Source organism: Strix uralensis, chromosome 3 (assembly GCF_047716275.1).
Source record: "Strix uralensis isolate ZFMK-TIS-50842 chromosome 3, bStrUra1, whole genome shotgun sequence".
NCBI classification, from domain to species: domain Eukaryota; kingdom Metazoa; phylum Chordata; class Aves; order Strigiformes; family Strigidae; genus Strix; species Strix uralensis.
In genome coordinates, this window is record NC_133974.1 from 107,902,725 (window position 1) to 107,930,068 (window position 27,344).

The window sequence follows — 27,344 nt, forward strand, 5'->3', positions numbered from 1 at the left end:
TGCTAAAAACTGTTAGAAAACTGCCTTTGTGTTGAAAACCTCCCATTGCAGCACTGTAAGTGGTGGCCCATGAGCCTGCCTGGAAGTTGAGCCTCCCTTCCCATCTAGGGAGGCTTAAGCCTGGGTTTGTGTTTTACCCCTGACATGTTTTCATCCTGCACTCTCTGTAATCCTGCTAAAAATCGTTCCATGTATACGTTTTAATTACGTTTCTCTTCCTAATATTCAGCAGCCGTCTTCCCCTTTTTATCTAAGCTGCATGCAGAATTGGGAGGAAAAAAAGTAGTAAAACTAAAAAGAATTAAGGCAAATTCGATTTTGAAAAGGTCTGTCTGTCAGCTTTGGTAACACATTGTAGCAGCTTGCAGAGTAGCGGCCTTGTCTGACTTGATGACTTCTCTGGGGGATCAAGAGAGGGTTGATGGGAAAGGAGGGTCCCTCATACTTACAGTTATTTCATAGAAAACTTCTCTTGGCTTTCATGATAAACACCTTATTTGCCTGACACAAGCAGAACTGAGATACCCTGGAGGAAGAGTATTTTTTGTGGACTTCCCTTGAAAATGCTGGCAGTCTGGAGGTTGCTTAGACCTCATCCCTTTTGCCCCCTTTCCATGCTTCCCTCACATACCTTTTTTGTGTCCAAATCACTTACAGATCCATTCTTACTCTGTTTTTCTACAAGGGATAGACAATTGCCTGTGCAAGTGGTCTAGGCTGCTGGAAGCCACACCTGGGTGTTGATGGTGGCACTAGTGGTTTAGTGGAAAGCAGGATGTATCACTTTCTCTAACCTGTTCAGGCTGGGTGTGGACAGCCAAGCTCTCAGCAGAAGCTGAATCCAATTAGAATGATGCAGAAGAGAGCAGAAAACTGCAGCACGTGGTTAAAGAAGAGTTTATAATTGTATCATGCTGGTAATTCCCTTCTGACATGTACTGTACCATAAATAATCTGGTTAATTAGCCAGTACGGGTTTCCAGGGCTGCCAGTTCTTGAGACACAGAGTAGCAACGTGGAGCCAATTTTGCATCTTCTAACAAGGTGTAGTGCAGGCTGCAAGATCAAACAGCATGTTTAAGGTAATTGCTGAGTTAATATTCAGTTTAACTATTCACTGATAGTAAGATCATGCAACAGTTAGGTGTGTCTCCAAGTTAAAAGGATGTTTGCTTTGAGTTTAACAAGTAAAAGCTGAAGCTGGCAGGTGTAAAAGAATTGCAAAGCTCCATTTTATTTGTTGTCGTTTTTTAATTGTGTTACGCTATTTTCTATGTTCCTTTCCAGGGCAGTGATGACAGACTAATTCCTTTCAGTTGGTGGCTATAATCTGTATTTCTTTTTTCCCCGGTTTGATTGACTGCTTCTGCATTAATCATAATGCCGCAACAACCAGCGTGCAAGCGCTGCAGCGGGGTCAGAGGTGCCTACCCTTGCATGCTGAGTAGGGCACTGGCATGTCTGATCCTGCCCCTGACTTGCAGATAGTGCTGGGGTCTCTCTCAGGCAACGTGACTTCCCATGCCAGATTTGGCTGGGCAACTTGATTTAATGCAGACCAGCCGTGCCTGCTGTGTGCAGTCTTGGAGCTAGGGGGAGGCTGTTGCTTGCTAATTAAAAACAGGCTACCCAGCGAGGTCTGCGATCAAACAGATTCCGGTGGAAGGCACGTTACCTTCTGCCGCAGCCCTTTTGGGGTCTCATTGCACAACTTTTATGTGTGCTCATGTGTATCATTTGATCCCATGCATCTACCCTGCTGCCTTTTTCCATTCTCCAATGTTTTCGGGGAAAGTATTTATTACAGCATAATGGAAGTGATGAAATCAAGGGATAACTGGTATTCCAATCTTCAGATGAGGGCAGATTGTAGGGCAATGTGTGTATGAGAAGCTTCAACTACTGCAGCCTGGGGCTTATTTCAAACAAATTTTAAATACAGGCTTTATTCCTGAAATCGATTTTGAGGAGCCAATAGTATTTCTGACCTGAAGGGAGATGATCTGATAAGAAAGGGGCCTTTCACCAAGGCTGAAAAATCTATAGCAGTTGGGTCTGGGCTTTATTTGCCTTTGCTCTTCTAATTCACTCCGCCCTTTTCAAGCCATTGTTGACTTCCCCCCCCCCCCCCCCCCCCGTGCCAGCAAATGTACTGTATTTTAACAATATAGATCGTTTATTTTCTGATCCCAGTCCCGGATACTTTATTGCCTGAAGAACTCCCATTGACCTCAGTGAGTATTTTGTAGATGAAAAAATTCTGGAACCCAGCTATAATACGTATTCTAAACATTATATAGCTTGCAGTTTTTAGCAGAGCTGTATAACCCTCATTAATAAAGCAAAACCAAATGCTTGAACAATATTCTATGACCATTATTTAATAGTGATTTTATGTTAGGAATTTCATGAATATGTCAGTTCCTGGAAAATACTTGATTTTTTCCCAGAGCTGAAGCACACCTGGTACTCTTACTGTCCAATGCGCTTGTCCTGCTCTAAAACTAATGTCCACTTCAGCATCCACCTCTTTGTTTACACCATCAAGTTGTGTTATGTAGACTTTCCTCCTATGCATTTCTCCTGCACTCTGCCCTCATCTTCGGCAGGGTCCAGAACTCCAAAACTACTTCAGATAATTCCATGTAAAAACTGCTGGTTTTTAACAAAACATTTCAGCAAAGACACTTTAAATTATTGGTGCAGAAGATTGCTATTTTATCTTCTGTCAAAGGGCTGAACTTTATTCGTTTGATTTGAAGTTGAGAAAACTATTTCTGGCCTCACATTACATGAAATGGACTTGACTACAGATTGTGGCCAAGGATTTGCGGAGGGTTGGTTTTTTTTGTTTTCAAACCTTATACATACCATAATAAAAAGGAAGATAGGAGGGCTAAATTTAAGTTAAGACAGGAAGACAGTGTATGTCTGGAGGACCCAAAGGATCAGGGAATTCTTTCCTATTTGTTTTCTTAACGATGTCAGTGTTCAGCAAGGACAGACCAACTCTTCTTTGACCATCGTTCTGCAGTTTTAGGTACCTGTGATGCCTGTGCTTTAGGGATGTGGGCTTTAAGGTTAAAAACATTTGAACATCTCATTTCCCAGCTGTCTGTGATCTGTCAATGAGGTAGGTGGTGTGAGGATCTGGCCTCTTGGTTGTTGGTGGTCAGCAAATGTGCCACAGCTGGCTGTCACACGTCGGCACTGGTGGGGACAGATGCTGTGCACACAGCTATGCGTTTCATCCACCCACGGCATTTCAGCTGGGAAGGGAATGGAAATGAAGGATGCACTTTTTTCTCCCTTATTTACTTGGCATTCATAATGCCTTTCCTCTACCGTCTGAAGAGAATGAAGAATGTTTCCTTTATTTGCACAATGAGGCATTTTTTCCCTTACAAGAGAGGACTTGTAGGGAGAGGAGCAGATGAAATTTTGGGCATGCAGATCCCATATGGCTCATAAACCACATAAGTGGCAAACTGGGTCACTGCAGAGGACTTATATGGTCAGCAGCTTGGATTACAGTAAATGAGTTAGAAAGTGTGATGTCTAATTATAATGCTAGTCACGGAGATTTGTCTGTAAGGAGGCTACTTTGAAGCTTTGACTTTTGTTTTCAGAAGGATCATTTAAAACTGGAATAGAAGTTTGTAGAGAGAAACAGGCCAATTTAGAATAAAATTGTAGTATACTGCATAAGGGCAAGCTTTTGATTTGAATTGTCTGGTTTAATTTGAATTGTCTGGTTTAATTTCCCATTCCTGCTATACACCCACAATATATATCCACAATAATAAACCTGCATACATTATCTCTTTTCCATAAGAGAGTATCTCTATGTGTTTAGAAAAGGTGGGGAGGTAATAGATTTCTTATGTTTTTATATATATATGTGTAACTAACTTCAGAGGTATCAACTATGGAAGGTAAGATTTGAATGAGAAATAGTTAAAAAAGGAAGCCCTATAATGTATCATGCTTGCTTTGCTTGCATACTCCTCCCCCCCCCCAAAAAAAAAAAAAGTATTAGTACATATTATTTACTGGATACAATTTTCCTCTTGTTCTTTAATGCCATTGTAAACGCAGAAAACTTCAGCCCAGGTTAACCTATTTTGGTGATACCAATATAACAACACATATAGTTACATATCCCTAACTGTTTTGACATAACTAGTTTCCTCTTTAATTTGATTTTTAATTGAGCACTCTTCCCAAACAAACTCTTCAAGAAAATCAGCCGCTGTCATTTCCATCCTGTAACAAAACATTGAGGAAATTACCAACATTTCCCTCCGCCCCCCCCCCCCCCCCCCCAGATACTTTGGTCATCTAGGAACTCTGTACCTTTCTAGGTGTGTCCACCGGGCTCTAATTGCCTGGATTATCTAATCTGCGTAGTGATAGCATGCTATTAATATTGGCTTCTTGACAGGCTTTGTCAGAACTCTCAAGTGAGAGCTTTACTGTGTAGATCTTATCTGGTGCGTGATAAGAGAGATTCTTGTCTTCCACTGTTTGCCTTGGCTTAGCATGTTGACTTGCTTGAAAAGAGCCATCTGCAACTGATTTTTGCTTCTATTAGTCACTGAAGAGCAACAATGCATTTGCAGAGCGAGTGTATTTTCCACACAGGTTTTAAGATAGATTATTACCTCGGGTACAATTTTGCATTTTCCTAAACTCTTCAAGAATTTTTTTTTCCTTAAGCTACAAATTGAGCATATTGCAAGCTATAATATTGTGCATGGATGTAAATCTTATTAGTCCAAGATCCTCATCTGCTTACTACTTGAAAAAATACTTGAGACGTACGTGGTGCCAGTGAGAGCACACACTAGCAGTTAAAGCACGTGAACCAGAATGTCTGGGCTTTACTCCCAACTCTCCTAATAATTTGTTGTAAGTCAGTCTTTAAAACACAAACAGTAAAATTTACCAACTTCACAAGGGTATTGTGAAATGTAAGTATAAAACTACAGTGAAAACTCTTGCATAAACAAGGTATTGCTAATATTTTTCTTTTATGCACTGTGTTAAACTTCATTTAGAAATACTTGAGAGTGAATTTGACATGTTTGTTACTAGTGTCTGTAATTAGAATTTTAACAGTCACATGATTTCAAAAGCTTCTTTACCACTTTTTGTTTGCTTGTGTGTGTTTTCTGGCAGGTTGGAAGAGATTTTGGATATTTTCCAAAGGATTTACTTGAAATAAATCATAATTATTCCAACGAGGAGCTAGAATTACCAACAGATGTAAGTCTTATTTGTTATTTTTTTAATTGGGCTTCTTACTGTTTCTTACCTCAGCATTCAACAAAATCCCTGAGGAGGAGAATGGGTCTATCGGTGATCCTTAGTTACCTTGTGTTAGTAAGCAGCTACGTATGTCCAGGGATGCACATATGTGTCGGGGGGTGGAATGTTTGTGCAGCTATGTATGTGGATGGGTGTGTAAGCATCAGCCCAGAATGTGGGCATTGATCTTCCTTTTCTTTAATATTCTGGTTTTCTTCTAACAAAATCTGTTTGGATTGAGCTCTAGAAATGCTGCTCGCTGCTTGCACACAGGCTGTTTGGTATGTATTCAGAATTGTTTCTTTTCCCAAACTTTTGAAGTTTAAAGTATTGTCAGAAACAAACAAAACCTGATACACTTTAGCCCTTTGATGCTAGTATTGGTCCTTCAGCCCTTACACACATAAATGGCTTTCATGCACTAATAGCTAGTAACTCCAGAGTTATGTGAGTAAGGCCTGTTTGTGGATACAGCTTCAGACCCTTATGAAATCATCTTCAGTGGCTTGCACTGCTGTTTAATTAATTTTTCAGAAATTGTGTGACAGGCGGCTCCTGCTTGGAGGACTTAGTCATTTGAGGAGAGACCAGCTAAAAGATTGTGACAAACAAGCTTACGACGTTTGTTTTTTTTTTTTCTCCTCGCTGACATTCAGCAATAGACTTGTTCTTAACTCAGGATATATGTGATGAGTAAAGTATAATACTGTCAACTCTATGGCTGACTTCCAATTTGTTCCTCACTGGGGGGTCTTTGACAGGGCTAAACCATAAGCTTTTTATTTAGGTTTTTAAGAGAAGCAAAACTGCCACTGATTTCAAAGAGAGTTTTGGTTAAAGACTCAGGGGGTTAATTCTGAACAATTAGTATAATTTACTTTGCTGCTGCATCTCTCTCTAACCATCCAAATGGATTTGGTCTCATCACTGTAACAAAGAAAATAAAATTTGTGACTACCTATTGTTTTTCATTTCAGGAAACAGACTTTGTTTGCTTTGATGGCGGAAGGGATGATTTTGATAATTATAATGTGGATGAGCTTTTGAAGTCATTGCAAGAGACAATATCAAATGAAGGGGAAACTGAATCAAGTGATCCAGGGACAAAACCAGCTGAAGGAATTGAAAGGGATGAGGAGATTGAACAGGTTGATACAGTAAAGTCCCCTGATACTTTGGAGACAGACAATCTTGAGCTAAGCACACAAGATGACAAGGAAGCCCTCGCCATGACAGAGGAAGTAGACAGTTCTCTTACAGAAGGAACTGAAAATACTGGGGGAGACTCCAGTGTCAATAGTCACAAAGAAAACTCTCAGGGAGATCAAATTGCACATGAGCACTTGAAAGGAATGCTACATGGGAAACTAAAAGGGCTAGAAAGTGAAAATACCAAAAACACTAGTATTCCTCAGGGTGAAACCAGTCAACTTGACAAAGAGAATGAAGAAGTCAATGCCTATACGCTTTTAAACAGAGAACTCTCTGTGAACTTGAAAACAAAATTTGGCTCAACTGCTGATGCTGTTGTATCAGATGATGAGGTGACTCGCCTTGTTACATCACTGGAAGATGATTTTAATGAAGATTTGAGTGTTAATGCTCATGATGCAGATGAGGAGCCAGACTTTGCAGATCAGTCTGAAGAAATTCCTTTGCTGCCTTTTATGGCAGAGGAAGAAATTACATCCCCAGCAGATTTAGAAGATGATGAAAATGATGACATTGACTCACAAAATCATGAACCTGATGAAGATGAAGAGGGTGCTACAGAGCTAAATAACCAAAGAGACAATGAGGAAGAACCTGATTCAGATGCATTATTTCTTAAGGATGCCTTCAGAAAGAGCGACGAGTTGGCTGACAGTATAAGTGTGGACAGGTCCAAATCTAAACAAACAGAAGAGAAACAGGATGAAGTGATGCTAATTAGCAAAAGAGAAGCACCAGCAACAACTCAACCTGAGGATCTCTCCAAAGAACTGCTTAGAAAGGAACCTGTAGGTACAGGTGATCTGGATTCAAAAGAAAAAGCAAACAAAACTGAACAGTTTGAAGAGCAGCTTCCAGCTGATGAAACCGAGTCCCGTACTGAAGAGCTGAAGAGTACAACTGTGCCTGATCCTCATGTTTTGCCTAGTCCAGGAGATGATCTGGAGTCCAAATCATTTGTTAAAAGCAAGCTAGATGCTTTAAAACGATCTGTTGGTGATAGCAACCAAAGCCCAGAAAGAGCGCCACTTGCTCAAATAGAGAAAGATAAGAAAAACTTTGAGGATGACACCTTGGAAGAGGTCTTGGAAAGTGATTTAAAGCACAAAAAGTTATGGGAGAAAACAAAGGAGAAAGGAAGAGCTGAGAACAAGCCCTCTGTTGATGTTCCAGCCAAACCAGTGGAAGAGGTAAAAAATGCATCTCAAAGTGACTTAGGAGATACTGACCTCTTGAAAGAGAAACTGGAGCGTGGAATGCTCACTGTGGAGAAAGAAATTCTAAGACATGAAGAAGATTTGAAACAAACAGAGGAGACCGATCATGAAAATCAAAAAACCACCTCTCTTAACAAAGAACCTGAAATAAAAAAGAGAAACATGAAAGAAACCCCTGCAGGGGAGGGAGACCCAAGCCATAGAGGAGCTGTCAAGCAACCTAGGCCATGGGAAAATGAGACTGAGTATTCAGAGGCAGATGTGAAAGAAGAGCTTTCAAGAAATCTTGGCAAGATGACAGTATTTGAAGAAAGCATTGAGAGAAGTTCCCCTGAAGAAAAATCCAAAAGCACTACACAGAATACTAATACAGACAATCTTACTCAGCAAGGAACTGCTCGTACTGAGGATGCAGATTCAGACAGAAATCTTGGCACAAATTTAGCTAAAGGAAGAACACTAAGATCAGAACTGCAATCTGAAGAGCCAGATGCTGAAGATGACCCTGACCTGAAACAAGTGGAGGAAGAGCTACTGGAAGATGAGAACGCTGCAAGTGCACAGTTGTCACGAGCAAGGGCTGCAAATGTACAGGGTGATACACCAAATGTTAGAAGTACAAACCCTGAACTAGGTGAAGCTGTTCTGAGAACAGCAAATCCTACTTTCAAAACAGGAGAGGAAACAAACTCATTTTCTAAGGAGGCTAAAAAAACTATCAGCATGCAAGTTGCCAGTAAGACTGGGAACAAAGAGGTTGATGTACCAGTGAGTGAAGATGCTAAATTGGACGAGATGGAACATGTCATGGAAGATGATGAGTCTTCTGAAGCTGAGGAACCATCAGCTATGGCAGAACATAGCTTCCAGTCTCCTGACACAGAAGACAGCAATGACTTTACCCAAAGGAAAGATCATCTCCCAGAGGGTATTTCACAGAAAGACTCGAAAGAGGTGCAAAATGTAGAACATAGAAGAAATGATCACCAGCAATCCGCACATTTCCCCAGCCCTGCTGACAGATCCGCAGCCACAAGTGACACTGTAACAGACTTCAGTGAGTCTGTGAAGCGGCTCACAATAATGAGAGATTTTCTCGATGAAAAGCGTGTAATACGTCTACAAAAGTACCTTGGGCTTCAACACATGGTTATGATAGAAGCCATGTTTCATGACATGAAGGTAGAGATGGAACTTGCTCGGAAGGCAAGCCATAATAATGAAGATATAGAAAAAGCTTTGGACCAGATACTTGAGTTTTCAGAATCGAGCATTATGGATGTTGTAGGAAAAATTCTGGATTCCAAAGTGGCAGAAAATAAAGAGGAGGTGGTGAAAGAGATGGATTTGTACGATGAGGAGACTGCACTGAGGGATGATATTCAAGAATTAATGTATTCTTTAAGGAGTAAATATTCGTCTGCTAGTGAGAGTGTCCCACTGGCATCTCTTCCAGAACAGGAAGATGATCCGTTGCATGTTCAAGGTAGGATATTAAACCAGCTAATTAAAACCCTATCCCAGACAACACTATGTAACCCAGAGAACCTTTAAGAAGAGGGTGAGGGAGCAGTATTGAAAGAGGCCCACTGGGGGAATTTTGATTATTTTTAATGCATATTTTCAGCGCTGTGATGGGTGGCCCAGGGACAAATCTGAAAAAAATGTTGAGCTCAGCATGTCTGTTCTTATGGGCCAGGTTCTGTGTAAGATAAGTGTGATGTGTGCATGGATATGGCCATAAAGAGCCATTCAGGTCATGTCTATAGCTCCTCCTCTCAAGAAATAGGGATTCACATATTCTAATGTGCTGAATTTTCTGGAGGGTTTAGAGCAGTCTTTTCTTCTGAACTAGCTAGCACCTAATTGTGAGAGGTCCAGTGATTAGTACAAAGTTCAGGCACGAAATCCATGCACCTAAAATCTCAGATGTCCCTATCATCATCTTTTTGCCCACATTCATAAAAGAGAGCGTAAGTAAAAATACAGAACAAAGAGATCTTTTGACGGGGAAAGAACCAGTGGTGGAGTCTGCTGCAAACTTGCTGTTTTTTCTAATTAATGTGCAAGGTGGTAAGGTATGCTCTTAGCAAAGCTCCTTTTACAGCAGTACATGTCAAGTATGTGACTTCTGATAGAGTCACGAATGATGAAAATATTTCACCTTGCAATATTTCATTGCAAGGTCAGTGGTTGATACCTTGCATAAATTCCATATAAACATTCAATTAGATGTTACTGAAAGTTGATTGAGACTATATTGGAAGCAATGCACAAGCTGAAGTTTTTAAAAAATGTAAAGAAAGCTTTGTCAAATGCAGTATTTTCACTGGAGACAGTTGTGGGTGAGAAATACACATTAGTTCAGTGCTTAATTCATGTCTTCCTGTCTGTCACAGATGGTGCAGAAGAGGCTGAATACGAATCAGTTTCCATCAGAAACCCAAATGCCATTGATGAGAGCAATCAGGAATTTCAGCAGCTTGAAGATAAGAGGCCAGAACAGCTTACTGAGGAGGAGGAGGAGAGGGCTGTTAATGTTCCACCTGAGCATGAAGAGGCCAACTTCTCTGTTAATGGAGAAGCTGAAGAAGGGTATGATAGTGAAAGAGGATCATTCCTGGAAGATATTTCCTTTGGGTCAATTGATTCAGGACAAAGTGCCAGGGAAGACATTGCCGCAGGTAAGCTTTTGGAATTGTGTTTTGTTCTTTTGCTCTTATAGGAGCATGGTGGAATGGTTTTCAGGCAAATGCCAAGGCTTTTCACTGATATATTCGTTGTATCTTGCTGTAATCCTAATGGTTTTCACTAATCTGTGACAGTCCCTCTAGTGACAGTACTGTCTTGCTACTACTCATCTCAGCAGAGAGGTTTTTCCACCACCTTTTTGCGCTATGGAAATAAGAAAAGTTCTCCTGTAAGTGTCATAGTCAGAGCTCTGTGCTTGGGCTGGTGGATTCTGTCTCAGGATGGTAGTGGATAAAGAGAAATCACTGGAAGCATACCATAAGCCCAGGTCTTCTCCTCGTTGCACAGGGACTGACACTCTAACCATCAGGCTATAGAATCATGTGCTCTCTCTCTTCCCGCTCTTTTCACCCTGTGACTCTGGGCTATATTACTTTCCAGGAAAGATGGAGTGTAGCTTCCCTCAAGCAGTTCAGTAATTTCTGGCTAAGGTATTTGTTGGAGTAGGAGAAATGTTTCACTCTGTTCCACTGAGGCCTTCTCCCTCTGGAGCAAGTGTGCTGACCTGTGCTGACTTGTCGTTATGTCAAGGAGGGATCCGATTACCATCATCTTCCCCAGCTCTGTTGTGGCATGAAAATTACCTTTGACTCCATTCTTGGTGCAAAGCTCAGCTTTGCTGTTCTGCATTCACCTCTGATCATGCTTAATAAATCTGTATTCACTGAGACTTTAGAAAAAATCCAGGCACATCTTGCTTAGCTGTTGTACGCTGCTGAGGTACTGTACCATTCCTATAGCCAAGCACTTCTGAGCAGCTTCTAAGTTCTGAGGGAAGCTCTAGGTTGAATGTAAAGATAATGAATTTTAAATGGCTGCTGGATTACTTATGCACTTAAGCAGTTGGATGTTCAGTTGTACTTTAGACCATCTTCTGTTCTTTCCTCACTGGTGGTTAAATGCTGTTTGCCAGGAATTCCTATGAGGACTGCTAGAAGTGCTGAGAAGAAACAGGGCAGATGCTTGTACAGTCTGAGAAGCTGTTCACAATGTAACAGCAGGCTGGACAGGTGGTTTGTTTGTATCTGCTGACCTGAATTCATGGCAACTGTAGTAGTGAGAGGAGGAAGCAGGCTTCAGATCAGGGTAGAAGTAAAGATGGTTTAAAGCTTATGCTGTACTAACAGTGCTGTGAACTTAAGAGAAGATGTAGGTTTGTTGACAGGGAATTGGGAGTGTGTGCTTTTCTGTTGTTGACTCGCCGCTGAAGGAGCTGTACGTGCTCGCTCTGAGGCAGGCTTGGCCAAGTGACTTTGTGTATGTGTCCCTCTCTGCTGTTCCTTTACTAAAGCAGCCTGCGGAATATCGCTATCCTTTCTAAGGACTTCTGCCTGCTTCTTCAATGCCCTGGCAAACTGGGGACCGTAATTTGAAATATCACCTAAGATGCCGCAGGAACCGCGGGGGGAGGGGGGAGCGGGAAGAAGCGGGTTCCCCCGTTGCAGCCCTCCCGTCCGCAGGCCCTGCTGGCACGGCTGCCGCGGGCGCGGCCGCCCCGTCAGGTAACACCGCTCTCCGTCTCCCTCCAGACGCCGACGAGGGCGCCGGACGGCCCGCAGGAGGCGGGGCAGAGGCAGCGGCCGCCGCCTCACGGGGAGCCGTCGGGGAAGCGGCGCCGGCTGCCCGGGAGCTGCTGCGGCGGGTGAGTGGCGCGTGGCGGCTGCGCATGCGGGCGGCGGCGCGCGGCGATGACGCGGGCGGCGGGCGGGAGGGGGCGGGGATGTCACTCCGGGCTGACGTGTGCCGGGAAGTTGGCTCGCGCCGCCATGGACCCCGCGGGCGGCGGCGCGCGCCTCGCCGAGCCCCCGGCGCGGCGGCTGCTGCAGGTGCGCGAGGGCGGGCAGCGGGGTGGGGGTGGGTGGGTGCGGACGGGGCCGCCCCCCCCGCGCCGCCGGCCACTGGGAGCCGTTACCGGCCGTGACAAGCGGCGGAGGGGCTCCGCCGGTCCAGAGAGGGGGCTCGGCGCCCCGAGGGAGATGGGCCGAGGCGGGTGTGACTGGGCGTTCCCTCGGGGGTCACCCCTGCCCGGCGCCTGCGCCACGCCCCTCGCGAAGGCGCCGGTATCTCCCCCGCCCCGCGATGCGGGGCAGTCCCGCGGGAGCGGAGGCGCCTGCTGGCGTCAGGGCGGGCAGGGATCGCTGCCTGGCCTTCCGCCGTGCCCCGGCGCTCCCGGGGAGAGCGGGGCGCCGACGAGGGCACCAGCTTGCCCCTCGCTTGGGCTCTGCAGGGAAGGTATGCGCCCTCGTTTTAACCTCACGCTTCTGTCAGTGGCGGCCGGGGAGAAGGCAGCGATTTCTGTTTGGCTGGGGCAGTTTATTTTCCGAGTGCCATGTCTGTGACTGCCCTGTAAACTGTACCAGGTATTCACACCTTTTTCAGGCAGTTGGTGCTCTCTGGCCTTGAGAGAGACATATGACGAGACACATGACATGCATGACCCTGTGACCAGGCTGACAGTGGGGAAAAGATCTGAGCTGCTCTTAGTGGATTGTTATGAACATCCAGATGTAAAGCTGGGTTTTTTCCCTGTGTTTTTCCATCCTTATAGCTTTATTTGGAAACGGATCAAATAACTACGAGTGCTGTGTAACACAAAATGTGTGTATCAGCTTATTTTGGTGTAGCTGTTGCCAGCAGACTGTTACTGTCAGGTGTCTTCCAGATACTCAGACTTTTGAGTTGAAATGCAAGCATCGAGCTGCTTTGTGGTTTTCTTCATTTTCGGTTTTCAGTTTACAGAAAAACTGCAAGAAAGCTCTAGATGGTTCTCTGATTTTATGAGAGGAATAAAAGCATTTGACAGACTGCTTATTGTGCCTGAGTATTAATGAAAACATATTCATAGTTGTCAATGCTGTCGGTTTTCAGTTGGTTGCTACCCTGCCTGAGGAAATGCATCCTGGGCCTGATTTCCATGGACTTCCATGGGAGCCTGTTATTATCACTGCCTTAGTGGGAATTGCCACGCTTGCTATAATTTTCTGGAGAACCTGCCTTTCAGTGAGTATACTTCATGCTTGCAAGCCTGCTGATATTTCACTTACTGAGCGGTCTTTTGTATGGTTAAACTGTTTCAGCATTACCGGGGTCAAAGCAATATGTAGTCTTCCGTGTTTTTAGTCTTTTCGTTTAGAGCATTAATGTGAACTAAATGCTGGGCTTAGTAGCTAAAGTAAGTTGTAATTTCCTTCAAGCTAGGAAGCGTTTATTTTAAGCTATTAGTAAGGGACAGTTTTGAAAGCAAATCAGGGGAGTATGATGTAAATCAAGAAGGCTGAGGGAAGGGTCAGCATATCTTTGAAATGAGAAGCCCTCCATGTGCTTGGGCCTGTTGCTGACTTTCTCCAAAACAAGCAGTTAATCCTCCCCCCTTCATATTGTCCAGCTGCTTGCAGGCACTGCACTTAGAAACCTAAAAACCTGATCTTAATTCTCATTGGAGAGCCCCTTCCCCACTCTTCTCCTCACTCTGTATTTGTCCTTCTCTTTCCTACGTGGATAACTTTCCGTGTAAGAGAAATACCATCACCAGCTCTCAAGTGTAGCAGTGAATCTCCTTGGGAACGGATAGATGACAATCAAATAGGACAGCAGGTGTTCAGTTCAGTGATGATATGCTCTGAAAGTCTGTGGAATACTTTATCTTTGCTTGACAAAAATAAATTAAAACTAAATGTTATCTATAGCAATATTGGTAGTTTTTTTTCCTTGCTTAGTTTTGATAATTGAGTACACTAGGTCAGATTCAAATGCAAAATAACAGCATAAAAAGCTTCTGAAATTCTTCTTTAACGGTGTTAATTTCAAAATGAGCAACTGTCATGTAAACATACATTGCTTTAAAAGGATCAGAACTGGGATGCAAGTGTTTTTTGTATTTGTGAGTTCTTCACTGTTGTTTGATGCAAAATGGCTTAATTTGTTGCAAATTGGATGTAGGCAGTTATTGCTATCCTTTTAGTGAAGTGAGTAAACAGGCGTTTACTAAGGCTCTAGGACAGGGCATTAACCTAGAAGCTTTTATTAGAAAACAGCTTAAGCTTGTTTGTAGCGTTATTCAACACTCTTGTTGGCAGCACTAGATGTGTTTTCCATATGCTTCTTTAATCTGTGTGTAAGTGGTGACTTTTTTTTCTATAGGGAAAATTAATAACATTTTTCACTTATCAGTACCTATGGCTAATTCTTTTCTTATTTTTATTTTTTTCCCCCCTCTTCTGTAGGTGAAAAGTAGAATATATCAAGGTAAGTTTCTCTGTGTTTTTCAGTGTACTTGATGCTTAGGCATGTGAAAGCTTTGAAGATTGTTTCAGAGGACCAAGTATTCGTCTTTACTCTCTTTCAAGGAGAATGCTAAGTCTAAGGTTAGGGTGTAAGCTAGGCCAGTAGTTGATATTTACTTGAATCTGAGGATTTCAATTTTGCTTTTGAAAATGCTTTGATTAGGAGAAACAATGCAGCTTGCACCTGCACATTAAAGGGCAAGGAAAAGCTCCACCTTGTTCTACATAAATGTGATCCATTGGTTTACTGGTACAGCGGTAGAGGGGCAGAGTTTGTTTTGGTTTTCTGACTAGCAGTGGATCTGCTTTTGTTTGTTGCTTCTCACAAAAAGCAGTAGCTAGTTCATCTTGCCTCTTTGGGTTGAGGGGAGCCTGAAGCTGGTTGCTGTGCAGTTGCAAAGAGACGTTCTAAATGTAGACCTAAATATGCAGGTATTCCTGTGGCTAGCACATTGCTTTTTACAAGAGCATTTCTCCAGCTTCAAGTGTATACAATTAAAGTGTACTGAATGGAAAAGAACCTGAATTCAAAGTAGGGTGATTGCTGAAATTCATAATTGAATACAAAATGAAAATATGAAAGAATTGTCTTCATATGAACTCTCTGCCTTTTTCTTCCTCACAAACCATACTACTTATCAGTCATTCCTTTCTAGTTTCATTGTAGTTATACTGCACTTTCCTTCTGCACAATTAATGCAGAATTGATGAGCTGAAAAAAATCCATCTTAGATCTGTAAGGCGATTTCTATACTGCAAAACAATAATTGTAACTGGAGGGGAGGAAAACATTGGTGTTGGTGATATGGAAATTACTTAGCAGCCTGCCCTAAACAAATGAGGAACATAGGTCTAATACTCTTGTTTGTTTTTTTTTTCCCAAAAAACATTCTTCTGTGTGATACTGTGTAGAAGCTACTGAAGCTAAGAACAGATAGATATTCTTCAAGCGTAATAAAAGTCACGTTATTAAAATCTTTATTCAAAACGGACGAATATTAACAGTGACAAAAACGCTTTAAAAGGTAGATTACGCTTGGAGTCCCAAAGACAAAATCTATTATCCACTCTTTGTGACAGTAGTAAAAGTGGGAGACCAAGCTAACGCAGGGATTCCTGCCTGCCTTAAACTGCTGAGAACTGTCTTGTACCTCAGCAGTCCTTTGTTGGCTCTCCTCTCCCCAGAGCAGGGAGGGTAGGGGATCCTCTGGCCCAGAATCGCTCCTGTGGGAGGGGAAGGACGAGTAGCAGTAACCATTGCACCCTGTGGGATGCAGCTGGAACAACCAGTGCTTCCTGTTTGTGCTGCAGGATTTGCTGAGGCACACGGGGCTTGGGGTGTGCAAATAGGGGGGTGGTTTAGGACTTGAAAAAGAACGACAATTGGATGTTCTTTAAATTAATTTGCAATACAATAATTTAAGTATGTTAATAATTTTCATTGAATCCTAAGGGTTGTTTGGCAGCTTGTTTAAGCTGAGAAAGAAATGCATGCCTAAAGAACTGTTGCTTGGTCACAGCCTTTTTGACGTCTGTTAGAAAGCGGGGCAGTTCCTTGAGGCTTACTGATCTGTCTGCTAGCTGACAGTCTCTTTTCTGTTCCCAGTAGGTCTTTCAGAGCTTTCATCCTCCTGTCTTTGCTGACCAAACATTCAGTTTCAATATAGCAGAAAGAGGTGGTTGTTAGGGAAGGTGTTGCAGCTCCCAGGGTGTCACAGCAGCAGTCTGAGTCGGCTCTGACATCCTCGCTGCCAGTTCTTCCCTTGAACATACCTCATCTGTGTGTAGCCAGCACCTTGCTCTGCTCTGCTGTGCCTTCTGTGACCAGCTTCTGTGAAGTGGATGCAAGAGCTGTGTGCTTTGTGTCAGTGTTCAATGCTTTACTGACTTGTTTTCAATCCTAACTTTAAATGAAAGCTGGAGATGCTTAGACTCCTGCAGAAAGGCCTGACTGCCAGGGAATTGACATTGTCCTGATTTATGCTTTAGTCCTTACTTGAAAATGTTCCCTAAAGTGGTAGTAATGATAGCTCTGATATTTTTTTTTTTTGCCCCCCCCAGGATATGAAGTACAATTACTGTAAGCTTTCTTTTTCTTCCTAGTGACTGAAAAGCAACTTGCTGAAAAGATTAGAAACCTTCTTCAAGAAAAAACAGAAATCTTAGAAAAGATGTCAGAATATGATCAAAAGGTATTGTTCTAGGTTCTTGTCCTTTGCTTCCTTATTTTCTGTTATTCATTTAATGACACGGTCAGTGCAACAGCTAATATATTTTTATTTTCTATTCTTACTGAATATTACCTTGAGAATTTCCTCAGTTCTGTTTGGTTGTTTCTGTGCTTAGATAAAGGAAGCAAAAGAATCTGTGAAAGTGGCCCAAGAGCAAAAAGACATTCTCTCTGATGAAACTGCAGGGCTTAAGGTAAAAAACAGTTAACTGTCTCTGCGCTGAAAGCAAAAACATCAGTAAAATAACTTGCTTTAGTTGGTCTTTTACTCTCTTTTTAGGACACTGTCAAAGGACTGGAAGAAGCAAATCGTCAGCTAGATGACAAAGTAAAAAATCTGCACACAATGCTTGAAACGGAGAGAAAAAAGAACGAGAAGAAACAGAACAAGGTGAGAGCAATCGCACTCATGTCTCATATTGTCCTTAGCTTAATGTGGCCTAAAAGGTGGTCACAACCTGATGGGTAAACAGATTGAGGTAGAGCAGGCAAGATGAACCACCTCAAAAAGAGAAGTGAACTGAAATTTCAGGTTCATCCCAAGCTCAAGAGGGACAATCTGTTGACTGGGTTTTTTTGTTGGGTTTGTTTTTTTTTTTTTTCTTTTGTAAGATCTTGATGGACTTTGTGTGGTTATGTGCTTTCACACATAACCGGGTGCATTCAAGTCATGGGCTAGTCTAATACTTCCTAGCCAGAGTCAGGAAGTGCCTTAACAGTATGAACTGAGTGTTTCAGGTTGGTAAGAGCCATTTTGTAGTTCTGTAGTAAGTGTGAAGATCTCTAAGCTGCCCCTCATTCTTGTTGTCCAAAGGTATTTATGCTTACTTTTTTCTCTTTCTTTTTTTTCCTTCTTTTTAAAGCCTGGTTTTCTGTAGTAATGGTAAGCTCCAACAAGTTCTTTGATCTTGTTTTGATCAAAGGTTGTTGCTAATAACAGCAGCACGTGTTACTTTCGTTCTAGACTGTGCAGGTGTACAGGGAACTTCCCAGCCACGAACAGGTGTGGAGTCACGGGGGAAGTTGGTTGTAATGTGCTGTATGTTTCTATTCCTTACCTTGCTGATAAGGCAGCGTTATATTGCTGCTAGTCTAATGGCTTCTTTAAATGGAAATTTGTTGGTGTTTTGACTTTCCTTTTATGCTTCCAAATTACACAGGTAAAATAATGGCTCAGGCTAAGGCATGTTCCAGGATAATACAAAGTCACTGCTCATCTTTTTCTTATATAGATCTCTGAAACCCAGAAGTCCTTGGACAAACTTCAGGAGGCTATCAGTGTGCATTCTGTAGAGCTGTCAGAGGTAAAGCATTATCTACACTTTCTTCAGTCACAAGTTCTTGTATCAGGAAAATTCATATCTAGGATGCAATAGAAAATGCTAACTTGGCAGATTCCAGGTTGTTTGTGCATATATACCTTTTTCTTTTCTATTTTACCAGGGAATATGTAGCTCTTGCTCCATTACAGTTTATGTCTTTTTGTTCCTTTGTGTTTCATACGCAGGTGCAGATAGCCCTTAATGAAGCTAAACTAAATGAAGAAAAGGTGAAATCTGAGCTTCATCATGTGCAGGAAGAGAATGCTAGGCTGAAAAAGAGCAAGGAGCAAGTAAGTTACACCCAGGCCAGGCATCTCTTTGTTTCTCTTTTGAGTGAAATATCGGGGCTTTATTCCTAATTTTCTTGAGTGTAACTTCAGCACGTCTTCATTTTCTTAATGTGTCAGAATTCCATATTTGATATCGTCAAGATAAAACTTGAACCCCTTGTACCTGCCTGCAGAGGCTTTTTGTGTGGTCAGCCGCATGTCTTCAGTATGAAGACTTTGCCAGTTCCAGTGATTCAGGTTTTGTCAGCAGCTTCACAGAAAGTCTGTGCTGATGTGGCGGTCACTGCGTGATCGGGAGACTGCTAATTGGGATCAGGGCTGAAGGAAGTTGTGGTAAAGAATTGCCAAAAAGCAATTCTGAAACTAAGCTAAATGGGGAGGACCTTTAGCCCTGAAATGTCATGACAGTTCTTTTACAAATAATTGTAAATATCTGTTTGTTTTCCTTCTCCACATATGAAGTAGATGGCCTTTTAAGGAATGTGGTTTGGTTACATCTGGACTGCAATTAATTTCTCATATTTTGAAGTGTGTGAGCAGTTTGGTTCTGATGTTGGGATATTAGCTGAGAAAATGTCAAATTTATAAAATCGCCTAATAAGATAAACTGCAAAAAGATTCCCAGCATCCAGTTCTACCAATGGACTGGTGATGAGTGTGATAACCATGAAGTTTACCCTTTATCTGTAACCTGTGGTGATCAGTTATCACTAGAGCTGTCAGTAAAGTAGTCTTTAATTACATATACCCTGTACTAAAAATAAAACAAGTAATCATCTTGCCTTGGTGCTTCATACAGCTGCTAAAAGAAGCTGAAGGTTGGAGCGAGAGGCATACTGAGCTCAGTGAGCAGATCAAACTGTATCAGAAATCTCAGAAGGACATAGAAGAAGCGCTTGCCTACAAGGAAAATGAAATTGAAGTAGGTTCTTTATAACAAGCTTCCTTTAAGTATTACACACCATAAAATACTTTGAAATACTCTACTAAATGTGGAGCGACTCTCCTTCAGCGAACCTTTGATTTCATTACTAGGTTTTGACTAACTGCATTATGCAGCTGAAGCAGCTTGACATGGATTCAGCAGCTGAGGCCAAGAAGGATGGCGAAGGGCGTGAGTGGAGCGCAGGAGACGATTTGGCCAATGGCGAGTTGCCAGGTACAGTAACCCTGGTGCTGGCTGATATGCCCGGTGGCTACAGCGTATGCGGTGGTATGTTCTTGTCGTGTCATATGGGGAACAAGGGGAATCCAGGCGTGTGGGTTAAGAGACTGCCAGCTTTAATCCTTGAACACAAAGTGTCTCCTAACTGAAGGGAGAAACAGGCCAATAATTGCTTTTAGATTACCTTATAGGTATATCGTAAGTGTAATGACACAGTTTTAAAGATTGTATATAAAGATTTGTAATTAAGAACATTCCAAAAGCAGAGAATCTCAGCTTTGTTGTTACGCTACATTTATTTTTAATACGAATTTTTAACGAGTATGGTGCTTACCTCTGGATAGATAACTAATTTAGGTAATCACATCTTTTAAATCTGAAAGACCGCAGTAGAAATTTTCAAAACTACTCAGGCAGTTTGTCATTCCTGATGGTGCACATGTATTTACTACATCTCTGGTTCTGAAGTTTTGTGTGGTTTTTTTTTTTTTTTCTCACCCCCCCCCCCACCCCCCCCCCCCCTCCTTTTTTTCTAACCATACAGTATATGTGGGCTGGAAATTCGCACTTCTTGATTTTCAGATACTATGTCCAGTAACAGATACTGCATTCACGTTAAAATTAGTATGGTGTCTAGAAGAAGTGACAAGAAGGAATCTTCTGAATGCCTTTTGGAGTAAATCTTGTAGTTCTGTTGTGCTGGTCATGAAATTGCTATTGTGCTTTGTTCCCCAACTCCCCCTTTTTTTTTTTTTTTTTAACATGTAACAAGACCTATCCCAGATTAAAGTGTAGGGAGTGATTTTTAACAGCTGTAGAGTCCAGGGAATTGGGAAACAGGGAAAACAAATATATTTTTTCTCTTCTAGATAATGAGAGTGAGAAGATGAAGACTCAGATTAAGCAGATGATGGATGTCTCCAGGGTATGCCACACAAGATATCTAATAAATGTAGCCACATTACTGCTATGCCTAAAATCATAAACTTTCTGCTCCTCTTTTCAGGTAAAAACTATGTTATCCATAGTTGAAGAAGACAGAAATCTTCTGCAATCCAAACTGAGTGATGAAGTAACAGCAAGACATGAGCTGGAAGGTAGGCTTAGCAGTAGAATTGCTTAGGATGAAATGCTGTTGTGGTTTAAAAAGAAACAGAGCGTTTAAATGTCATAACGATTCTCATTGCAACTTCCTTCAACTTCCTCACGACCTTTGCTTCTCCAACAGAGCAAATAAAAAAATTAGAACACGACTCCTGTTCACTCCAGTCAGCCAAAGCTCGACTGGAAAATGAATGCAAAACACTACAGCAGAAAGTGGAGATTCTTGGTGAACTTTACCAGCAGAAGGAGATGGCACTCCAGAAGTAAGCCTTTCGTTACTCTTCCACAACATAGCATCTGCATCATAGGCACTGTCCAAATGCTCTTTGCTCAGAAGTGTCAAATATCTTGAAGTTGTATTTGGACTGAAAGGTGATGCCTGCTGGTTCAGTATGGTTGAAGCTAGTACCCCTTTTTTACTTTTTCCACCGTTCCAGAGTTTCTAAAAGACTGTCACTTTGCACACACAACAGTGCCTTCTACTATAAAACAAACAACTTTGGGAGAGGTGAGACGGGTGGTTGGTCTGCAGATTCTGTGGTTGCTCTGTCGCATTGTCCAGAAATGTCAAGGAGAATATAATGGCTGTTAAGATTTGATACTCTGACCTCAGTTCAGTGAGTCTAATTCTCATAATGTAGGAACTTTGTATTTTAGCCTTGTGAGCCTTTTGCATTATCAAAGGGCTAAATTAAGACTGAGTTCATGGTGGCAGCTGAGATGAATGAATTGCTGGCAGTGAAGAACTAGTTGTGTATCTGTGTTCATTCCTCTCTTATTCGTTTAGTTACTTACTGAAATGTTTGTAATACTATCTCAATTTTGTGGGGAGAATTTGAGATGGGATTCAGGGACATTTTCAGCTAAATTCTGTGGGAAAACTGAAACTGTGGTGGAGGAGCAGTTGAAAGTTCTAAGGTTCAAGTGTGTAGGTTGAGGGAAGCCCAGGGTTGGAACAAGCTAAGGAATTGAGGCTATACAGCACCTCAGTAGTAAAACTGCTTGACCTCATAACTTCAGGATCCAAGTGTAGTAAACACACCTTTCAAGGAAAACTTCCTCTTGACCTCTCTGAAGGATTTCTATTCCTTCCAAAACTTTTAGGAAGTTACACTGCCTGTTACTACTTCTCAATTACAGTGAAGGGCTTCCTGAATTTTTTTTTTTTTCCTGGAAAATTGTTTTGACATGTAGCAAAGGAAATAGATTACATTGAACTGGCTATCAGAAATAGTTAAGGTACTACTAGTTTAATGGTTCCAGTGTTGTGGGATAGCCCTTGTAAATTAGGAACGCATTATTAGGACCTTTTAAATACTTGCAGAAAAATGTCAAAAATGAAAAAATCAGTGAACCATGAGTTTATAAAAAGACTGTGGGAATTGGTCATGTAATAAATTGGTATTGAGAATACTCAGAAAAAAGCTTCTTTCCACACGGTTGAAGACTATTGAATGTGTTTGTCACCTGGGCCCTTTTTCACTACACATTCATTTCTTCATTTCCCTTGGTTTGATGTCAGTTTTGCATATTTCCTGGTTTGTACCTTTGTAAATCTGGATTACCATCTGTAGAATTGGGAAGTAAACTAGAGGATCTGAAGAGATGGACTGTCTGCAACTGTTAGATTCTGACAAATTGTTAGATGCTGACAGAGCTTTCCAGTCAACTCTGCGTCCTTAATTTTCAGGTTTTACACATAAAGGCTTTGTCTGTTGGTTTCAAAAGACAGTATTTACCTTTTTTTTAAAAAAACCCCTCTTTATTTTCTCTCTGTATTCTCACGCATTATTAAAATTCTGATACCACTGTTGTTAGCAGGTGTAGGATGGTGGAATATACGGTGCTTTTTTTTTTTTTTTTCCTATGCAGAAAACTAACCCAGGAAGAGTATGAGCGTCAGGAGAAGGAGCAGAAATTGTCTGCTGCAGATGAAAAAGCTGTGCTGGCCATCGAGGAAGTGAAAGTTTACAAGTAACTTCAGCTTTTGAAGACTGTTTTCCTTTTATTTCAGCTATTGAAGAAAACTCCTTTAAACTTCTCTCCTTCCCCTCTTTTTCCTTTTGTACAGGCAAAGGATCCAAGATATGGAAGAAGAATTGCAAAAAACAGAGAGATCTTACAAAAACCAGGTGAACTTCTTGCTTGCTGGTTATTGTGTCACCTTTTACTGCACCATTCCAATACTCTGTACTGAGTTATTGGAAATACTAGTAGTTGGACAAAATAAACTAAAACACTTCTTTTCTTCTCAGATTGCTGCTCATGAGAAAAAGGCACATGACAATTGGGTAAGAGTTGTCTTCCTTTTCTGATGCAGACTGTTTGCATTTGACTTCAGGTTGGTGCAGTTAATGCAGTTGGCAAAATTTTCCCTAATAGCTTATTGCCCGCTCTGCCGAGAGAGCTCTGGCTGAAGAAAAGAGAGAAGCAGCCAACCTGAGACAAAAGTAAGTACAGTACAGACCATTTTTATTGCTCTTTGAACACAATGCATGTTGCTTGAGAGAAAAGGACGCAAGGTGCTCGGCTAGCCTGCTTGCTCAGGATGTGCAGTGCATATTTGAGTTACAAACTTTAAACTACTGTTAAACTGTTTTGATGGTTAAAATAAGATCTCTTGGTGAAAGCTGTAATATTTTACAATGCAGTTTGCCTTGTTACATTATAACAAATATAACTCACATGTATTATTTGAATACTAAAAACACCTTTATTTTTTTAAAATTAGATTAATAGAAGTAAACCAAAAAATTGTCATGCTTCAAAGACCATTAATTGTAAAGCCAACTCCAGGCAGACCTGATCGCCAAGTTCCACCGCGACGAGGTAAATGCTGCTATTTCTCCCAGAACTTTGGTCTTTGAGTCAGTATATCCTAAATAAGGCTATGATAAATTGTAGAGAAGTCAGTCAAGTGTTTTTAATTCTTTGGCATAGGGCCCTTAAGCAGAGATGGCTCTTTTGGCCCATCACCTGTGAGTGGAGGAAATCCATCACCCACGCAGATGATAGAAGTTCCCGCTCGGCCCCTTTCTGCTCCTCGAAGGGAAGGCTCGAGAGGTGAATTTGGTAAGCAGTTAAGCTTCTCTTCTGTGATAATTATCTCTCATGCTACTACCCCAAGAATGCTAAAGTCTGATCTTGGTTTGAGGGTTAGTGTTGAATATTGATACCTGCTTTATTAATAAATAGGTGAGTGGTGGTTTGGTTTTTTTAAATAGAAATAGCTCAGGCCCACATTGATTAGGATCTCTGGGGTTCTTGCTTCCCTTTAAGGTACAGTGGTAGATGGCCCCCCTGTTCCACGAAGGCCACCAGAGTTACCTGGAAGGATGTCTGTTCCTGGTAAGTTACGTGGCCTACACCCAACTGCAACTTACTCAGATATTCTTTCAGTTCAGAAAGGTAATTTAAAACCCCCGTTCCTTACCCCAAGCATGGTAAGACATGTATTTGTGGCTCTTTTTACAGATCTCGGGCCTGCTGTAGCATCCCTGATCAGTAGTGGGCCAAGAACCACCTCCCCTTCCACAGCAATGGATGGAGTGGTAAGCTGAAGAACCCCAACCTTCAGGAAGCGTTTCTAATACATGATTCACTGTTCTTCCTGCTGCTTCTTTAACTGTATCATGTTCTGTCTTGTCTATATCCTGTCACTATCCTTACTTGCTGTCCAAAAAAAAAAAAAAAGCAACCCTCTCCCAAAGAGTCTGAAGCCCTCTGTGTAACTACTGATTCACCTTCATCTATTGAACCAGCTACAGTGAGTATTCAGAGGCTGGGTGTGGTGTTACTCTGCTTTGATGGAGAGGAATAACAGGCTTGGTGTTCTGAACTGCTAAATAACAAAATCCTCTGCAAAACTAACCAAGGGCTTATACCTCTGTCTCAAAAGGTTTCTCTAATGATGAACAGTTGCTGTCTGGTTTTTATGGAATTGAGGAAATGAGATCTTTCTTGTTAAGGACTGCAGGCAAACACTTTGGAGTGACTACAGCAGTAACCCTAAGAAGCTGACTTACCTGTGGTATTTAAGCACAATTCCATATGTAATTCAAGGTGCCAGGCCCTTTACCAAAGGGGTGTCCACTGAGGACACTTCAGAAGGGATTGAACTTTTTTCTAGTATAGCTTTAGCTAAAGAAAACTTGTCGTCTCAGAAGGCACACTAAGCACTCACTCCTAGGTAGTGCAGGCAGTGTTCTGGGTGAAGGGACAATGGTGGTGCAGTAGCTTTCCCTATTTTCTACTTGGTTAATGTGGCTTGGGGTCTGTGATGGTGTGTTTTCCCCCCCCCCTTTTTTTTTTTCCCCTCCCTCTTTCACCTCTTTGCCTTTGGGTGAGTGGTTGTGGTGTTCAGCACTGCCAATGCTTGGGGTGCAGTGAGTAACACTGAAGTATAACCTAATCCTGCACAGGCTAATGCTAGTCCCAAGGGCCCGCCTTCTTTCCCGGGGACACCCATCATGACCTCCCCTGTGATGGGGCCGCCGCCTCCGCCACCTGTTCGCTACGGACCGTCACCAGCTCCTCTCCGCGGGCACTTCGGGCCTCGACCTCTTCCTGTGCCCCTAGGTACAGTTGCATTGCCGTCGGCTAAAACTTAACTTTTTTTCCCCACTGTGCTTCTGGAGAGCCTGCTGCGGGACTGAGCTCTGCCACCCATTAGCATGCGGCTGCCCCACGCTTCATGGGGTCCAGCTGTCTTGCTCAGTAAGCTTGCACAGGTGGGTTTTTTCAAGGCTCCTTAATGCCGGGGTATTAAGGAGGTATTTTTCCTTGTTTAGCCTAAAATGGAAACCAGCAGCCAAAAGTCACTAGGACATAATTCATGGCTTGTAAAATCTGCATGTGACAGTGACCCACCCCAGAGCTGCTCCAAAGAAGGAAGAAATGAGGAACGAGGTGAAGCGTCAGGAGCTTCACCGTTTAGGCTAAAGCAAGATTCCGTTTAACTCCCATGTTTTCCTCTCCTCCTAGTTCGTGGTGCTCCCTTGCCACCTCCAGCTGCAAGAGATTTCTTACCTGGCCCACCCTTAGGAATGAGAGATCTGCCTCCCGGCCCGCTACCGCCTCCTCCAGATCCAAGAGGCTACGGACGTGGGCACCCTCCTTTTCGGCCCCTGGGTCCTCCTGGCCCAAGAGATTATCCTCCGGGCCCTCGGCTACCCCCACCTGCTTCAAGAGACTATACACCTTCTCCCAGCAGAGACTTGCCGCCGTCGGGACCTAGAGACTACCCGGCAGGGCCCCCCCAGCCCGTGCCCGCGCCCCCGCCGGCGAGCCCAAAGGACTACACACAGCCTCCCGCGCAGAAACCCTGACTGCAGCCTTGGGTCAGCAGCTCAACCGAATGGACTCTAGCACGCTTCCAGCGGTCAGGATTTTAGGAAATGGCTCTCTACACGAAGCCATTTGTCTCATTTCAGTATATTTCAGCTTTTGCAGGATTAATTTTTATCCAATTGCTACAGACGTCTTATGTGCATTTATGATCACCTTAAACTCATCCATCCTCTTGGGCTGCAAGAACCGTTTTGTGATGGGACTTGAACCTACTCTAAACGTGCAATAGAAAGGAAGTACCTGTGTGGCTAGTTTTAATTAAATGTAGCCTCTGTAACCAGTTGGTGAATGAACTAATTCCGTGAAAAATGTAAATCAAATCATTTCCTGTGGAAATAATTTTTAAGTAAAACGCTATCCTACCTGCCTTCTCCATCACATCATTAAGCTGCAGTTATTGTAGGCCAGGGGTTTACATGAGGACTGTGAGGTGGTTTGGTTTTTGTTTGCTTTTTTAAAAAAGATGCCTGGTCAGAGATCAGAAGCACAAATGACACTGTATTCAAAGGAAGGTTATAATAAAAAGCAAAATTCCTTTTGCTAAACCCTGAAGGCTTTGTTTCAGTGCCATTTTTTGTTCAGGAAGGACATTGGTTCAGTAATTTAACTGGAGAATGCCACAGCTGTGACCAAGTTCAAGAACCAAATCAAGGCTGAAAAACTGCTGCTGCTGCAAGGTAATGATGGTGTTACCCTTACACTGAGCTAGCCCAGCATGCTGTGGACCTGCTTCACGTAACTAGGACCATGGGGGAGACAGCCCTCCTCAGCTGGAGGGCAGTACTGAGCTGGAAACCTCCATGAAGTTGCGCAGATAGCTTGGAAATAGAGGTGAACGCTCCAGGATTCTAGAAACTAAGAGATTTCCTAATCGCTTTCTGCTTCTGAGATTGGCTTCCAGCATTAAGCAAGGTTTTAAACTTGGTATTTAAGACCAATTCAGCTTCCTTAGCACTAAGGTTGTATTTTTACAGCCTTATCTCTTACTTAAGTTAAAAAAGTAGTTTTCCATAAAGTGGAGTGGGTGCATGTAAACCATATCAACCCCTATTGCTTTAAATCTGTTTGCATACATGGAACAGCTTTAAAAACACACCCTCCCTTTGTACAT

The 27,344-nt window shown here is 42.4% G+C and overlaps 1 protein-coding gene across 4 annotated transcripts in view; it reads left to right on the forward strand.

Moving 5' to 3' along the window:
• MIA3 (MIA SH3 domain ER export factor 3) overlaps positions 1–26,785 on the forward strand; it is a 28,023-nt gene extending 1,238 nt beyond the window's left edge. Inside the window, exons 3-29 of one of the 4 annotated variants that reach the window (XR_012628269.1) lie at positions 5,182–5,268; positions 6,288–9,225; positions 10,139–10,423; positions 12,020–12,132; positions 13,359–13,490; positions 14,714–14,735; positions 16,877–16,965; positions 17,120–17,197; positions 17,284–17,394; positions 18,236–18,307; positions 18,511–18,615; positions 19,415–19,537; positions 19,651–19,774; positions 20,650–20,705; positions 20,787–20,877; positions 21,009–21,147; positions 22,757–22,858; positions 22,956–23,016; positions 23,140–23,175; positions 23,267–23,334; positions 23,616–23,713; positions 23,825–23,956; positions 24,164–24,232; positions 24,359–24,435; positions 24,579–24,650; positions 25,306–25,614; positions 25,868–26,007. Coding sequence is in view for 3 of the 4 variants with exons in the window: in XM_074863779.1 (XP_074719880.1) it covers positions 5,182–5,268; positions 6,288–9,225; positions 10,139–10,423; positions 12,020–12,132; positions 13,359–13,490; positions 14,714–14,735; positions 16,877–16,965; positions 17,120–17,197; positions 17,284–17,394; positions 18,236–18,307; positions 18,511–18,615; positions 19,415–19,537; positions 19,651–19,774; positions 20,650–20,705; positions 20,787–20,877; positions 21,009–21,147; positions 22,757–22,858; positions 22,956–23,016; positions 23,140–23,175; positions 23,267–23,334; positions 23,616–23,713; positions 23,825–23,956; positions 24,164–24,232; positions 24,359–24,435; positions 24,579–24,650; positions 25,306–25,462; positions 25,868–26,211 (5,781 nt within the window). In the remaining variant the exon portion in view is untranslated. Of the gene's footprint in view, positions 1–5,181; positions 5,269–6,287; positions 9,226–10,138; positions 10,424–12,019; positions 12,133–13,358; positions 13,491–14,713; positions 14,736–16,876; positions 16,966–17,119; positions 17,198–17,283; positions 17,395–18,235; positions 18,308–18,510; positions 18,616–19,414; positions 19,538–19,650; positions 19,775–20,649; positions 20,706–20,786; positions 20,878–21,008; positions 21,148–22,756; positions 22,859–22,955; positions 23,017–23,139; positions 23,176–23,266; positions 23,335–23,615; positions 23,714–23,824; positions 23,957–24,163; positions 24,233–24,358; positions 24,436–24,578; positions 24,651–25,305; positions 25,615–25,867 lie in introns of all 4 variants that reach the window. The other 3 variants (XM_074863779.1, XM_074863780.1, XM_074863781.1) reach the window with 3 other exon arrangements.
• Positions 26,786–27,344: the final 559 nt, after the last annotated feature.